We start from the raw sequence: 15966 nt of genomic DNA, 5'->3' as shown, positions 1-15966 counted from the left end.
ATTTCTGTAGCGATGAATATCTCACATTGTTGTTTGCTCTGATTGATCCTTGCGCTGTCCAATTGCATGCAGAGACAATTAGAAAGACGAGGAGATATCGCTCACACGACCGAGCTATTCCCATGGATCATACATATTCACATATTTAGGACAACTAGCGAGGCTACATGAATTCTTATTTCCTTTCCGAATAGCAGCTCACGTTTTCTTTAGTTGGTATATAAAACCTTACAAATACATAGAGAGCAGAAGAGGTTAAAAACACAACATTAATGAAGACATTTTCCTTTGCATGTCACTTGTTGTCAGTGCGATTTGTCCACGCTTTTCCATCTTAAATTGCCATGAAGAAGCTTTACTTGATTATTATGTCACTTGTTATCAATCTTATCAATTATTATTTCACCTTCATTCATTTAAATTAAAAGTTAGACTTCTTAAAAAAACACAATTTAAGCTCTTATTCAGATGAATATAGCACACAAAAACATATGTGTTCACGTGTTGTTAACACACCACGTAACAATAAAATACCTGATATGAAATCGTAAAGGAGGAGAATCACAGGTTGTACGGTAGGCTGCACATTGGGCTTGATGTTCAATGTGAAACAAGGTTATCTCGTTAATTGCTCTCTCATCATGGTGTGTCATCTGCTGGGCAACACGGAGGTTTAATAAATGCAGAATCCACTCAGAGAGCCATGTTGGCAGCTAATTATCATAGGTGTAACATTTACATACAGTTTTCTGAGTGATTTAATCTTGCATTAATTTACTGTGACTTGTTCTGTCATCATACAGCTGAAGTTTTATTTATTTATCTAATCCTTTGTAACTTTGTGACACAGAAAATGCCCGCCATGGTCCTGTCTTCACCCAGGAGCCCAGTGACAGCATTTTCCCAATGAGCTCTGGTGACAAGTTGGTGTTCATTAATTGCGGAGCAAAAGGAAACCCACCTCCACATTACAGGTAAACATTCTGGTTAAAAGGCCAAATCAGGTGTCAGTGAATGATGAACACTAGACTTTTGCTAGATTATGTATACAATATCCAACTCCAGGATTCAGAATAGGTTTAGGCCCTGGAGGCTCCATGGGAGTACAGAACGTAGCAATGTTACACTGCAGCAAGAAGGTTACCGGTGCAAATCCCTTCTGAAACCTTTTATTTGTTTATTAATCTCGTCTCTGCTTTTTGCGGATGATGTGGTCCTCCTAGCTTCATCCAGCTCTGACCTTCAGGTCTTGCTGGGTAGGTTCATGGCCGAGTGTGAAGCGGCTGGGATGAGGATCAGCACCTCCAAATCTGAGACCATGGTTCTCGACCGGAAAAGGGTGGCTTGCCAACTCCGGGTCGGGCGAGAGGTCCTACCTCAAGTGGAGGAGTTTAAGTATCTCGGGGTCTTGTTCACGAGTGAGGGTAGGAGGGATCGGGAGATCGACAGGCGGATTGGTTCAGCGTCTGCAGTGATGCGGACTCTGAGCCGATCTGTCGTGTTGAAGAGGGAGCTGAGCCAGAAAGCCAGGCTCTCGATTTACCGGTCGATCTACGTCCCAATCCTCACCTATGGTCATGAGCTTTGGGTAATGACCGAAAGAACGAGATCGCAGATACAAGCGGCCGAAATGAGTTTCCTCCGTAGGGTGGCCGGGCTCAGCCTTAGAGATAGGGTGAGGAGCTCGGACATTCGGGAGGGACTCGGAGTAGAACCGCTGCTCCTCCAGATCGAGAAGAGTCAGTTGAGGTGGTTTGGGCATCTGGTCACGATGCCTCCTGGACGCCTCCCCAGGGAGGTGTTTCGGGCATGTCCTGCCGGCAGGAGGCCCCCGGGTCGACCCAGGACACGTTGGAGAGGTTACATCTCCAATCTGGTCTGGGAACGCCTTGGGCTCCTGCCGGAGGAGCTGGTGGAGAAGGCCGGGGAGAGGACGGTCTGGAGCTCCCTAGTTGGGATGCTACCCCCGCGACCCGGACCCGGATAGGCGGAGGAAGACGACGATGACGATTTGTTTATTAATAATGGTTACTTCTGCTACATTTTTTAGGTCTCCAAAGTGGTTTACGTAAGAGAGATGACAAATTAAAAGACATCAGACTTCTTGATTTGAACAAAAGCATCTCTGCCCCCTGAGAAATTGGAAGAAAACCAAACTGACTAGCTTAGAAATCTAGACAGATCATAGCAATAGCTAAAAGATTTCGCTCGGCAGGTCGGTCCAGCCACACTCCATAAAAGCCTCAGCAGGTCTGCTAGTGGCCTGAATGGTTTTGTGTAATGCCAATCACAGCTGTCGGTTTGCTGGGCCAGTTGTAGCACTCTATGAGTTTGAAGGGCTGGATGTTAATGATGAGGGCCCATTTGACATGGCTTTGAGATCAACTTTGGACTCATAGACTTGGGCTTGTCCTTGAGACAAGAGTAGATAGAGGTCCCTTATTTAGAAAGGGGATGTATTTGTGTCTTCTTTGACTGTCCATGACGGACTGCCATGTTGACTGACATCCGGAGCAGTGAGTACGTCATGTAGTTCGTTGTCCAATAGCATGAGGGGATAACTGTAGATTCTACCCCACGCTCCACTTTCTGAGTCATGTGATCTCTTACTGACAAGGTCAACATTCTATGCCATTGAAACCCATTATATACTCAAATGTTATAAAACTATGATTTTTTTAAGTGAAATTCATCTGATAGCTGAATTATTTGGCAAAGGTCCAATTTCACTGATCTGCACAGGGCATGAATGGTTAGTTTTCTTTCAAAGAACACGTTTTGAGATTATTTATACGATTTTTCAACCATTATTTTAGTGATTTTCAGTGTGTTTGGGTGAATTTCATCATCATGAAAAGTTCAAATGCCAACATTCCACACTATGCTGCTGAGCTGATTTTTGATTACACGAGAGGGAGGGACTGTTTGACAAGTTATTTGGTTTGCATCACAGTTGGTGGAAGAAGAGCTGGACAACATTGGACTTCCATTGTTTTTTTTTTCAGTTTTAATAAGAATGCAGATAATAGATCTATGAAGGATTTAGATATTTGATAATCCTGTTATGTGACTTACCAGGTGGAACGTGGATGGAAGGGATATAGACACAGACTCAGACCTGAACTACAGCCTTGTCGAGGGGAACCTGTTGATCAGCAACCCTCACTTTATCAACCATGGAGGAGTGTATCAGTGCATTGCCACCAATGCATTTGGGACCATCGTCAGCAGGAAAGCGAGAGTCCGGTTTGCATGTGAGTAGGCTCTCTGGCTGCATTAAATGACAGAAATATGTAATGTTTTCCCCTTCTCTCTCTTTAATTACCTACTGTGCACCACAGCCGATTTTCAGTACGGTTGCAGCCAACAGCTATTTATTTCACCAGCTCATTAATTATTACTTTAGTTAAATATGCTCTTAAAATAATAAAAAAATTGTTAAAGCCTAGCACAGGTGCCCTCAAGCCAAAACTATCTTGTATGGCAAACAAACACTCTAAAATGCCCAACTGTGATATTTAATTCAACAGAAAAGCAGAGAAGTCTACTACTACCAGATGAGCATCTCTCCAGTAACAAGGAAAAATATCCTTTTTTTTTTTTGCCATAATTGTGGAAAACCAGAATGTTACTTTACTGTTCAGATAAATTATTATCCATGACTTTTTAAAATCCAACATGTCATGTTCAAAACTAATCCGGCTAATACATTTTATTTTTATTTTATTTTACAGTAACAGATAAAATGTATCGCTGGTAAAATAATAAACAATCATAATAATAATAATAATAATAATAATAATAATAATAATTCTCTATGTAATACATGGTTTCTAGGTAGTATATGAAATTGTTACACCCTTAAAACACGATAAAAAAATATGTTGAAATTTTTTTTATTATATTTATTTCTAAATAATCAGTATATAACAATTTTTATTGCATATATCCTATCCATGTGCAAAATGTCAGTAAAGTGTTAAAGTTTAATATTTAATGCATTTTAATTTGATTTTCCAAACAGTTATTTTTATTTCTATCTTTCAGTACTTGATTTGATAGAAATACTCAGTTAGTGTAAAGTTAGAAATGAAATAATACAAAGAAAAGACTAAAGCTCAAACACAGATCCTCTAGAGCTGGTGATCCATCCAGCCTCCCTATGTGACCTGTTACTGGTTGATAAGCTGGAGTTGTACCATGTTTTCTGGTGGGCATCGTTTACTGTCACAGAAGGATTAATGGCAACATGCAGTTGTGGAGAAGTTTCCTGTTCATCAAAAAGTGAAGGTAAAGGATTCATAGTGCTGTAAAAACAAACACCATCAGCTCCTAACCAATCACCAACGCAGGAGCAAGTTTCATCAGATCTACGACTTTATGTAAATGGTGTCAAAACCATCAACTTGTACCGTATTGAATGCAGTAGGATTTTTTCCTACCTCTGAAACCAACACTGAAACAGAAAGTGAAAGCTTCTGTCTGGACTGAAAGGTCTAATAAGCTTTTATCTCGACTGCCAGGAAATGTGGATCTGCTGCTTGTTTCTTCAAGAAAGAACATTAATAGCTTTTGTGACCCTCCACATTTCGTCTCACCTTCCTGCAGATAAAACGTCTCTGCAATCTCCTGAACTAAACAACAGCAGCCCCTTAAAGTTCTGAGACTAGTTTTCGTTGTTCTTTTCAGCAGATTCAGGTTAGGATTTCAGTGGGTATTTTATTTATAGTCTATCTGGAGAAGAGTGGATAACTTGTCAGTTCACACAATACAGACCAAATAAAACCCAACATGTTCCTGTTTCTTGTTTCACATGTTTCTGTGGTTTCTTTAAATACACATACAAGACACACACACACACACACACACACACACACACATATATATATATATATATATATATATATATATATATATATATATATATATATATATATATATATATATATATATCATTTCACATTTCACATATCCAAAACTTATCCCTTTTAAATCTCTCAATTTCCAATATTTCTGGAAAAATGGGTCTATTTCCTCATTCATGTGTTTTGGAGAGTTTCAGACCAAATCACTCATTGGCTTTATCTGAAGAGAATGAATGAGGACATCTTGAGATAATTCTTTTAGAAGGAGTATCTACACTCAACAAAAATATAAACGCAACACCTTTGTTTGTGCTCCAATTTTTCATGAGATGGACTTAAAGATCTAAAATTCATTCCAGATACACAATATTACTGGAACGGAATAGAGTCACAGAGACATCACAGAGTAGTGCACAGGTGTACCTTATACTGCCCACAATAAAAGGCCACCCTGGAATGTGCAGTTTTGTCTCACAGCAAAATGCCACAAGCATTGAGGGAGCGTGCAGTTGGCATGCTGACAGCAGGAATGCCAACCAGATCTGTTGCTCGTGCATTGAATGTTCATTTCTCCACCATAAGCCATCTCCAAAGGCGTTTCAGAGAATATGGCAGTACATCCAACCGACCTCACAACCGCAGACGACGTGTAACCACATCATCCCAGGACCTCCACATCCAGCAGGTTCACCTCCAAGATCGTCTGAGACCAGCCACTCAGACAGCTGCTGAAACAATTGGTTTGCATAACCAAACAATTTCTGCACAAACTGTCAGAAACCGTCTCAGAGAAGCTCAACTGCATGCTCGTCGTCCTCATTGGGGTCTTGACCTGACTCCAGCTCGTCGCCGTAACAGACTTGAGAGGGCAAATGATCACATTCAATGGCGTCTGGCATATTGGAGAGGTGTTCTCTTCACCGATGAATCTCGGTTTACATTGTTCAGGGCAGATGGCAGACAGCATGTGGGTGAGCGCTTTGCTGATGTTGTGGATCGAGTGGCCCATGGTGGTGGTGGGGTTATGGTATGGGCAGGCACCTATTATGGACGAAGAACACAGGTGCATTTTATTGATGGCATTTTGAATGCACAGAGATACCGTGATGAGATCCTGAGGCCCATTTTGTGCCGTACATCCATGAACATCACCTCATGTTTCAGCAAGATAATGCATGGCCCCATGTTGCAAGGATCTGTACAAAATTCTTGAAAGCTGAAAATGTCCCAGTTCTTGCATGGCCAGCATACTCACCGGACAAGTCACCCGCTGAGCATGTTTGGGATGTGCTTGACTGGCGTATATGACACTGTGTACCAGTTCCCACTAATATCCAACAACTTCACACAACCATTGAAGAGGAGTGGACCAACATTCCAGAGGCCACAATTGACAATCTGATAAACTCTATGCGAAGAAAATGTATTGCACTGCACGAGGCAAATGGCGGTCACAACAGATACTGACTGGTTCTGAGTCCCCAGACCCCCAATAAAGCAAAAAACTGCACATTCCAGGGTGACCTTTTATTGTGGGCAGTATAAGGTACACCTGTGCACTACTCTGTGATGTCAGATCAGCATCTTGATGTGGCACACCTGTGAGGTGGGATGGATTATCTCAGCAAAGCAGAAGTGCTCACTATCACACATTTAGACTGATTTGTGAACAATGTTTGAGAGAAATGGCAACATTGTGTATCTGGAATGAATTTTAGATCTTTAAGTCCATCTCATGAAAAATCGGAGCAGAAACAAAGGTGTTGCGGTTATATTTTTGTTGAGTGTATATTGTTGCTTCTGAAATTTAGTAAAGGTGACATATTCAGGCTTTCAGCAACAATGTGACAATGGAATAATTAAATTTAACACACATTAGTCTGCTTTGTAAATTAATTTGAAGTATTATTTAAAGTTTATTTGGTATTTTTGTGGTTCTTTGTATTTTAAATTTTAACGTAAATGTCCACATTTGCTTAAAGCTGAAATCTGTAGTTTTTATAGGAGGCCACCATCTAGAGGCAGAAACATGATCTGCACCTTAAGCCGTTCTCCCTACTCCCATGATTATGGCTGGAAGCAACACGTCTCGTTCATGAATGCATACTTGTAGCAGGGCAACAGAGCCAAAAAACATTGTTTCATAGTTATTACGTTCATGCTGTGCTGTTTATTCACATGTATGTATATATTTAAGGGGCTTAGCAAAACGAATAATTGATTTATTGCCTAAATGGCATCACAGAACAGGGTAAGACTAACACTTTTGTGGAATGAAAAAAATCATAAATAATTCCTGAAGTAGCGAAAATCCTTAATTGCTCCTTTAATAAGAAATTGTCAGTTTTCATAAAGAAAAAGCTGAAAGTTCTTGCTTTATATGCTTTTTAAACATTTCTGCAGTCACACATGTATAATGCGTACCTATTATGTCCATCTCCATTATTACAAAAGATAAAAAAAAAATAAAACACGGCTGGTATTACCTGATCATACCGGGGAGCAGGACCAGAGGCGTTCATAAAGAAAGGGAAGCTGCTCGTCGGGGTCTGGGGAGATTTTTAATCAGATGAGCTCTGATCCGACCACAGCTGATATTTGCTTGACCCCTCCTGAGATCTGCTGGTATTTCTAAGACTTTAGGACTGATATGTCTCTCTGCTATTTATTCTCTCATGCAGCAGAGCAGCATTTAATTAAAGGTGAAAGTGGTCCCTGAAGCTCGGTGGCTGCATTCTTTTGCCCACTTTCCTAAACGCGCAGCAGTAATATCTTTGGGATTCTTGGTTGACTTGGAAGCAATAAGAGCATAAAGTCGAAATGATTACAGCTGTCAAACACGGTCTTGGTTTCTGTCACATTCAACAGTTCTGCAGAACTTCAGCAGGAAGCCGAGGAACACCGTGCTGGTGAGAGAGGGTCAAGCTGTGGTTCTTCTCTGCGGCCCGCCGCCCCATTACGGAGGTACGGCGCTCCAGTTTTACCTCTTCTGTTTTACATGTCTGCTTTGCTCAGCTGTTTTTATTGTTCTTCACTGTGCTGCTCATTACCGTCCTGTGATCCTGCTGTGGTTCTTTGTGTTTTTGACCCTCCCACCTATCAGACACGCTGTCTCCCACTTCTCCTTTCCTGTCAGACAGGGAACTTCTCTATGATCAGGCACGGCTGTCTTTGCCCAGATCTCTGCCTTCATCCATAGTCTCACACTTATTGACCTTGAGCTTGATGTTCTCGCCCACATGACCTCTGACCACCTTGTCATCTATAAAGTCTTCAGTGATCCAACTCAACTAACTGTCATGTTGGTTGTCTTCAGCTGATGGCTACAGGGCGCTAATTTGAAGAAATACATAAAAAAATCAGGATTAGCATTTTCAGTTACATTCAGCCCAATGTTACATTTTAAAGGCAGCATTTTTCTCATTTCACTGGTCGATCTTTGTTCTAAACCTCAGCTATGATGGAAAGAACAAGATCAGACATTGTGGTGGGGCTGCCTGGTGGAACAGTTGGTGGCCCTGTTTTCTGACATCAAAAGTGTCACAGATTCAAATCCCAGCTGCAGTCTTTCTGCGTGAAGTGACCCCTACTTCACACCAGAGGCGTCAGCGGTGCTGAACGGCAGCGGAACATCACTGCTTCAAATAGAACCCATTATAGTTTACGGGGGGGATTCAAACCAGCCATGGCGCTGAAATTTTCAGGTGCGCTCTAGAAGTGGCACGCCACACCACTAAAGGTGGGTTTGGGTTCGATTTTTGCCACGAGCCGCTTCTGGAACGCGTCAGTTTCCACAGTTAACACATGGCCAGACAGGAAATCACACCCGTTTTCAGTGTAAAACCTGTGGTAATTTTCAAAATGAAAGACTATTACAGCAATGCAATTTCATATCTATGTAGATTAAGTCAACACATGTGACCTAACGGCTTATTTACTCCCAGCATCGTTCCAGAAGTGCAGCGGTGTGTTTTTCATGGCTTTAGTCCGGGCAGTGGAGAGGAACAACATCATAAATGACATCAAACAGCAATAACAAGCATGACAATTTCTTTATGATTTAATGGCGGATGGCATAAACAAACCTGACCTTTGAAGTCTGCAGGGATTTTGTAATGTTGGCATGGCAGAGAAGCCTCCCCATGACTGAGATTCTCCTGGTGTGTACTGGCAGGCAGGCAGTGACGCTTGCGAGTAAACCGTTTTCTGCTGCTGTTCCGATCCACTGATGCTTCCAGTGTGAAGTACGGGTGAACATGTTCTCCCATGCATGCACTGGGTTGCTTTCAGTTTCCTAACACAAAACCAAAACGTGCATATCAGGGTGATTTACTGCACTGGTATCTCAAAAGCTGTAATTTGCTTTGGGCAAAAGTCTCTGATAAATAAATAAACTTAGAGGAAGTTTGAGACGGTATTGTAGATTTATGATTACGATATCCTTTATAAAACGATCAATGGGGTGGGATAATTCCATATCAATATTAAATATCAACCTGATTGATCTTTGAATGTTTAATCAGAAGATTCTAGTTACTTTACTTATTCAGGGTCCATAAACACACTTCATATTAATTCAGACAGAGTCAAGTGTATAGTTTATAAAAATGTATTTATTTTGTTTCTCTAAACTAATAATTATGCATGACAAGATATCAATGGAATGATGGATATGAAGTGATTTAATGCGATGTGTGGAATGTTGTAATGGAAGCTAGATGTTTTAGCAAAACTGTTCTCAAGTATCTGAGAGAATTTGTGGATTCGGGGTTGTAAAATAAATTTGGTTGTATGTTTGGTGAATTCGAGATTTATTTATAAAAACCATCTGAAGCAATCTGTTAAATCCACACACCCTTATGTGAAGATCCCCATTCAGATCCAGGGGTCACGAGGTAGAGATGGACATGGACCTTGGGGTACCAGGAACCCAGAGATTAGCTCTGAAATGACCCGTCTAGTCTTGAGATATATCCAGGTCACGACAGGAAGCTGGAATGCTTGTTTGCGTCTAAGGTTGTTTGTTGGCTCTTAGAAGAGCCGTTTTGTGTCTGTATCACTCGCATCATTGCAGAGAGGCTATTACGTCCCCCAGCTTGCTAGGAGTGAAGAGGTGGAGGGAGTAATGAAAACGTGTGAGGTTTAAGTAATAACAAAGTCGTGTGTCGCTATAAACAAGGATTTTATTACACAACTCAAGTGGACCAAGTGTATTTACAATAAAAGGAGATATTTACATAAGAATAAACAAAGGAGCTATTTATTAAGGTTAACAGAAAATGTCAGCCCAGAAGGGGCTGGGCACACTAATGGAAATAATCCACAAAAAACCCAAAACTTAAATGGAGCAATCCTGTTTAACAGAGACTCTCTGACTAATCCGAATCTAAAAGTATCTGACAGAATGAGTTTACTAAACAACGCTAAACATCTCCATGTCCACACTTCCCAAGCCCCCACAATGCGGCTCAAAAATTGAGGTCATCCCGGAAATACCAAAAATTGCAGTGCCACCCTCATCCACTAGGGGCTGGTGTCAAATCCTCATTGACTCCCATGTTAAAAATACCAATTTCACAGCAGAAATAAACATGTTTACAGCCTGGTTCCAAAACATGTTTTTTGTTTAAATGATCCAGTTTACACTCATGACAACTCTGAGGGGGGTGAATTTTTTTCTCACTCTTCTGTTTAAGTGTATTAAAAGCCTAAAATTCTGTATAATTAATGAGCATCAGACCCACGTGACCACAGAGCTATCTCCGTGGAGGGGCCTCAGTAGAGCCTCGGTCTGGCCTGGAAACTGCTCCAGGATTTTGAGTCTCTGTGTTTGTGTATTCTTTTTTGGATATTATTTGTGCAATTGTTAGACAAAATGACTTGCTGTGGCATTAATTGCACTAATAGAGCGTCCAAGGAGTCTCCACTTCATTTTTTTCTGTAAGTAAAATTATATTTATGTATTTTAGGTCACTGCCGAGCTGAGCTTAGATTTTAACATGTACTGTTTAACCATGAAATTTAAATGTAATAGGGTAAAACCCAGTGCATTTAACATAATGCTGCACTTTAGAAAATGGGTTGAAATATAACATGTTGGTGGAGCTGCATTCCGACTATCGGCTTGTGGAGCTCTCGGGAGACCGATGTTTTCCACCCGTTCTCCCCTCCCTGCAGCTCGGCGCATCTCAGATTGCAGCGGCGCTTGTCTGCTGTGCGGCTGCCGACTTGTGGAGGTCTCAGAGGCTCACCTCACACTCATTCCCCCTCCCTTATCATCAACATCGACCAATTTGGGCAACTCTCGGTCCTCTGTAGTCCTAGAGCTCCCAGTCACCCGCAAGCACGCAGTCCCCCAAACTTCTTCAGGGGACACGCCACCGAAGCCCAGAAAGGCCCCTGCAGCCGCAGTCACCTCGCGAGCCACAACAGACATGTTTGATGCCACATGCTTCACCCTCCACAATGCCTCCAACAGAAACGGTCTCTTTTCACTCACAACCACCACCAGTAGACTGAGACCCAGCACAAGGCCCTGACGCTCCTCTACCTTGAACCCCCACACAACACACCGCCTCAGCATAAGAAACTTTACACTCTGCCTGATACTTTTCCACCTCCACAGCTGTCCTATATGACACACAACCTCTATAAGCTGCCCGATGAGCCCCACCACAGTGACAACTGCAGAGCGGAAGATCACAAAGCTTGCCCTCATGGTCGCCTCCACACCTCCGACACCTCAACCCCTCCACACAGACTCCAGCTACATGACCAAAGCCCTGACACCTAAAGCACCTCAAGGGAGGCTCCTCATAAGCCCTAACTGGGAAACTAAGATAGCCCAACTTGACACGGGCCGGGAGCTCCATTGCATCGAAACTAATTAACAACGGAGTCAACTCACTTTAATAACAACCCAAACGCCATCAACCCACTTTAATCACAACCCAAATGCCGCAACGCCACAACCGTCTCTCCTCTCAGGGCGTCCTCCACTTCCACCTCAGTAACATCATTAAAGACACCATAAACCAGCCCCTTAACCAATCCTCCAGACCACGATTCCGAGACTTCTACACACCCCCAGGAACTACTCAGCTCCCTGGACACTGCCAATGGGTTAGTTGTAGCGAAACACCCGCCGCACGTATACGAACCACAAAGCCCTCCTCTGCAATCCTCAGCTGCTTCAGCTGCAGATCCACATCACTGGCCGATGCGCAATCACTGCCTCCACGGTCCCGCATTGCCGCCCCTGTCACAACCGACTGAATGGCCTTACTTGCTCCCCTCCGCCCTATCCTCCACCACAACTGAGGCCGAAGCGAAGTCGGGCCGCCGTCTTACTGGGCCCGTACAGGTCGCCCGCCATCCACCCGAACTTCCCTCGAGCCTAAACTGAACCGAGAAGCCACAACCACACACATCGGTGCTCTGCCTTGTCTCGCTCTGGACTCTCCTCCCATCTCAACCTGGGAAGCATCCTGTGCGTGAGTCTAATTACGCAACAGCTGGGCAACCAGAGAAAGGAGCCGGGTGAGGATGATGCCACTGAGGGCATCTGGTGACCGGAAAGGGGAGCGTCTGTAACAGAGGCTTTTGACTGGATGTCAGAAGGGATGGTTTCAAAATTGCTTCTTCCCCGATTTGGCTGAATCGGGAGTCAGCTGGAAATTGAAATAATCGGGAAGTAATTCTTGTTTTATCAAACCCATTGCTTATAAATTTGGGCAAATCCCAATTAGACATGTTTGAGGGCTTTATCAAAACATTTCTCAAACGTCCCGCCTTCCTTCAGATACAAAGATGGTTAACCCTTTTTGAGGATGTTTTATGAATGTTTTAAAACACTTATGTGAAGTGAATATTAACATTAATAGTGTCTTATTATAATGTGTATGAGTGTAGATATTGATTAACTTGGTAAAAACACTGTCATTTCTTTTTACTCACATTCCAAATAACTTTATTTTAAAACAAATATAAGTAGTGAAATGTTACTAAAGGTATTAAAAATAAATCTAAAAATACAAATTTACACCTGATTTCAAACATTGTTCTTGTCAATAATGCAAGTTAACCAATATTTGGCTAACATGCAATTTCAAGCTGCCCAAATGAAGCTTCTAAAGTAAAACTGGGCTCAAGAATTCCCCTAGCTAATGTTTTTCATGGTAGAATTGGTAATCTGTCAAACTAACTTTAAATGGTAGTCTACGTTTGCAAATTAAAGCTGCTTTCCAGAGTTTTCCTCTTTCAGAAATTATGTATGATTTGTCAGAAATCCGTATGTGATTATCTTATCATGTACTGTGATATAATATAAGCAATACGTCTTTTTTTTCTTTTTTGCTAAGCATGCCCCTGCCCGGCAGAGCTCCGTGCAATAGGAAACTGAGCGCCGACCAGAACTAACCAAAAGCGTTAGACTACCGCTTAGACGCTTCAAATTTAAGGAATACCTCGGCTGATGCAGAGTTGATGAACTTTTCATGGACAAGAAAGTCTCTAAAATATAAATATATGAGAACACAACATGACATGAGAATAATACTCGTAAAACAACGTGTTTTAGCTCTGTTTGACGGCTACAGAAGCACATTTATAAACAGAAACGTGAAGTCGCCATCTTAAACAAACAGAGGAACAGCTTTGTCAGCCACAAAGCTATCAAAACGCTCTTCGTGGTGCTGTATCCGGGTGCGAAAAACATACCTTTGATAGACAGTGTTCGTCTGTGGTGAACAGTGTGCATCAAAACGTTCAAACACCTTGACGTATTTGCCTCTATCGCCTTCCTCATCGAACTCGAAAGTATTGAAGACCTCTATGGCTTGAGGACCTGCCACCGTCAACAGCAAAGCGATTTTCCTGGCATCCGGCTTGGAATCCATTCTCATTGCCACCATGTACAGCTCGAACTGCTGTTTGAAGCACCGCCAGTTGCTGCCCATGTTGCCCACGAGCTTCAGACCTTCTCGTGGCCACAAGCTCTCCATGATCCGACCAACACAGAACTTCACTCCCGAACTGTACTCACTGAATCAGGATATTTCTCACAATGCGGGCATTAATCCTACTCCTGACGCCATGTTATGTTTGTCAAATGATCGGACAAACTCCAGTGTCTCTACGCTGTATCATTGCAGACTGCCCATCCCCACTACAAACACTTCCTGGTATATTTATATATACCGCCCCAGTGCCATCATGTGGTCACCTCTACACGAGAACACCTGATATCAACACATTTATGTGCACATATTATACCAAATTCTTATTTTCATTAGTATTTCTTGAAGCTGAATGTGGTCAAATATGGCTGTCCCCTTTTTATGCATTATTTTACAGTCGGCGTCCCATAGGTGGCATCTGTAGCAGCAGGAATGTTTTTTATTGTGGTTAGCTGTGAGATGACTCCTGAGTCTGGGTGCTGCTGATTAGTGGATGCTCAAAGGGTTCTGAACCCCCGTAGCTATTTGGTGCCCACCAGCACAATTTCACACCTCTGCAGCAGCCTTTCTCCTTCCTCTGTTTCCAACCGAGACCTGCAGCCATGTGGAATTCCACACATTAGCATTTCACCATCTAAGCCCATACCCCTCCTCAACCCTCGCCCTTTGGATACTCATTTTTCCATATTTATCCTTTTGAATTGAGCATAGTCACACATTTGATTGGATTTGCACTGCATGATAATGCTAGCTTGAGGTCCTTTAACAAAAAAGAGGCAAGGAAACATGGTTCTATGAGGTGCACATTATGCCAAATCCTTTATGATGCTTGTCGAAGCACTTCTGGAGGAAATCAACAATGCACCTTATTAAGGAGGAATTACGGAAAGCTTATCAAAGTGATCAATATGAAAGTAGCCTAAAAAGAGCTGTGTTAAGAGTTAAACTCCATTGGAGGACATGGGATTATGTGCCTGCAAGTCTTCTGCTGCTGTGAGACTGCAGCTCTTTACCAGAGCCCGTCTCTGATAGTCCCTAATCATGAAAGGTCTGTCAGTTCCTGCCCTGACTTTCCTTGTAATGATTTTAAATCACAGTTTTCCCTCAAGGAAGCAAATGGAACTTTTAGCAGCTGCCAAGTCGGAAGGACTGACTTGCAGAATGCCATTTATCTGATCCAGGAGAGTCAATCTGGTAGCTAAATATATTGTACGATCCCTGCAGCCCCCGCACACACACACACACACACACACACACGCGCGCGCGCGCATAGGCATCTCTGGATGTGTGAGTTTTCTGTACACCTCCACTGACATCCTCATCCTGCTGTTCCATACCTCATTTTGTCACGAGGCCGCATTAATGAGAGAGAAAAAAATGTGGAAGTCTTTGAATCAATATTTACTGTGAGAAATATTAAACACAAAGGAAGTAAAGTAGGAAAGAAAAATGCAGCCAGGCAAAAGTTGGAGAACACTGAAGTTGTAAATTGATGCCACAGAAATATTGCCTCCCACAGCAAAGATACGGTGAGGATTACTGGGTAGGTTTAAAAAGATGGTGGGCTGAAATGATCAGATTTGACACAATCAGAATGCCCCTTCGCATCAGACTCGAGGCCTAAGATCACCTCTCGTTTGTAACAAAAACTCAGCACACATCCTTTCTTCAGACGCTGATTTTGTGATGCGATAGAGACTAGTTCTGATTGGACCAAAGAGCTGACAGCGAGCAGGACCAACACTAATGTTGAGGAATTTTGGACATCTAAGTACATTTCAGAAAGCATCAAGGATTTTTTATAAATCTCTGCTGCTTTAGACAATTATTGTGACTTGGATAAAACGATGACTCTGGTAGAAGCATTCCATGCAGCACTAGAAATTCTACGGCTAGCTTCAGTGGCAAGAAACTAAAAACTCATTGTAAACATCTGTAATAACGACCAAACTATACAGAAAACATTTGCGTAAACTACCATTAAATGTTGGGAGTTGTAGTTTTACGAAGGTAGCAATCTCCTTTAGTTTTGGCCCAGTTTAAACTCTCTTAGCAAATTAATCTGTTCATAAATGAGGGTTCTATTTCGTCTAGTCTTAGCCCTTAAGCTAGCTGCTATTGGAAGGATGATCTCCGCATCAGCC

The 15966-nt window shown here is 42.3% G+C and overlaps 1 protein-coding gene across 1 annotated transcript in view; it reads left to right on the top strand.

Annotated features, from left to right (window-relative positions):
* Positions 1-15966, top strand: part of LOC107385826 (contactin-4) — a 230531-nt gene that overhangs the window by 122609 nt on the left and 91956 nt on the right. The window contains exons 4-6 of the mRNA XM_015959955.3: positions 851-974; positions 3079-3254; positions 7734-7829. Of these exons, the coding sequence (XP_015815441.3) occupies positions 851-974; positions 3079-3254; positions 7734-7829 (396 nt within the window). The remainder of the gene's footprint in view (positions 1-850; positions 975-3078; positions 3255-7733; positions 7830-15966) is intronic.

Source organism: Nothobranchius furzeri, chromosome 3 (genome assembly GCF_043380555.1).
Source record: "Nothobranchius furzeri strain GRZ-AD chromosome 3, NfurGRZ-RIMD1, whole genome shotgun sequence".
Taxonomy (NCBI): domain Eukaryota; kingdom Metazoa; phylum Chordata; class Actinopteri; order Cyprinodontiformes; family Nothobranchiidae; genus Nothobranchius; species Nothobranchius furzeri.
This window is presented reverse-complemented; position numbering and strand designations above follow the sequence as displayed.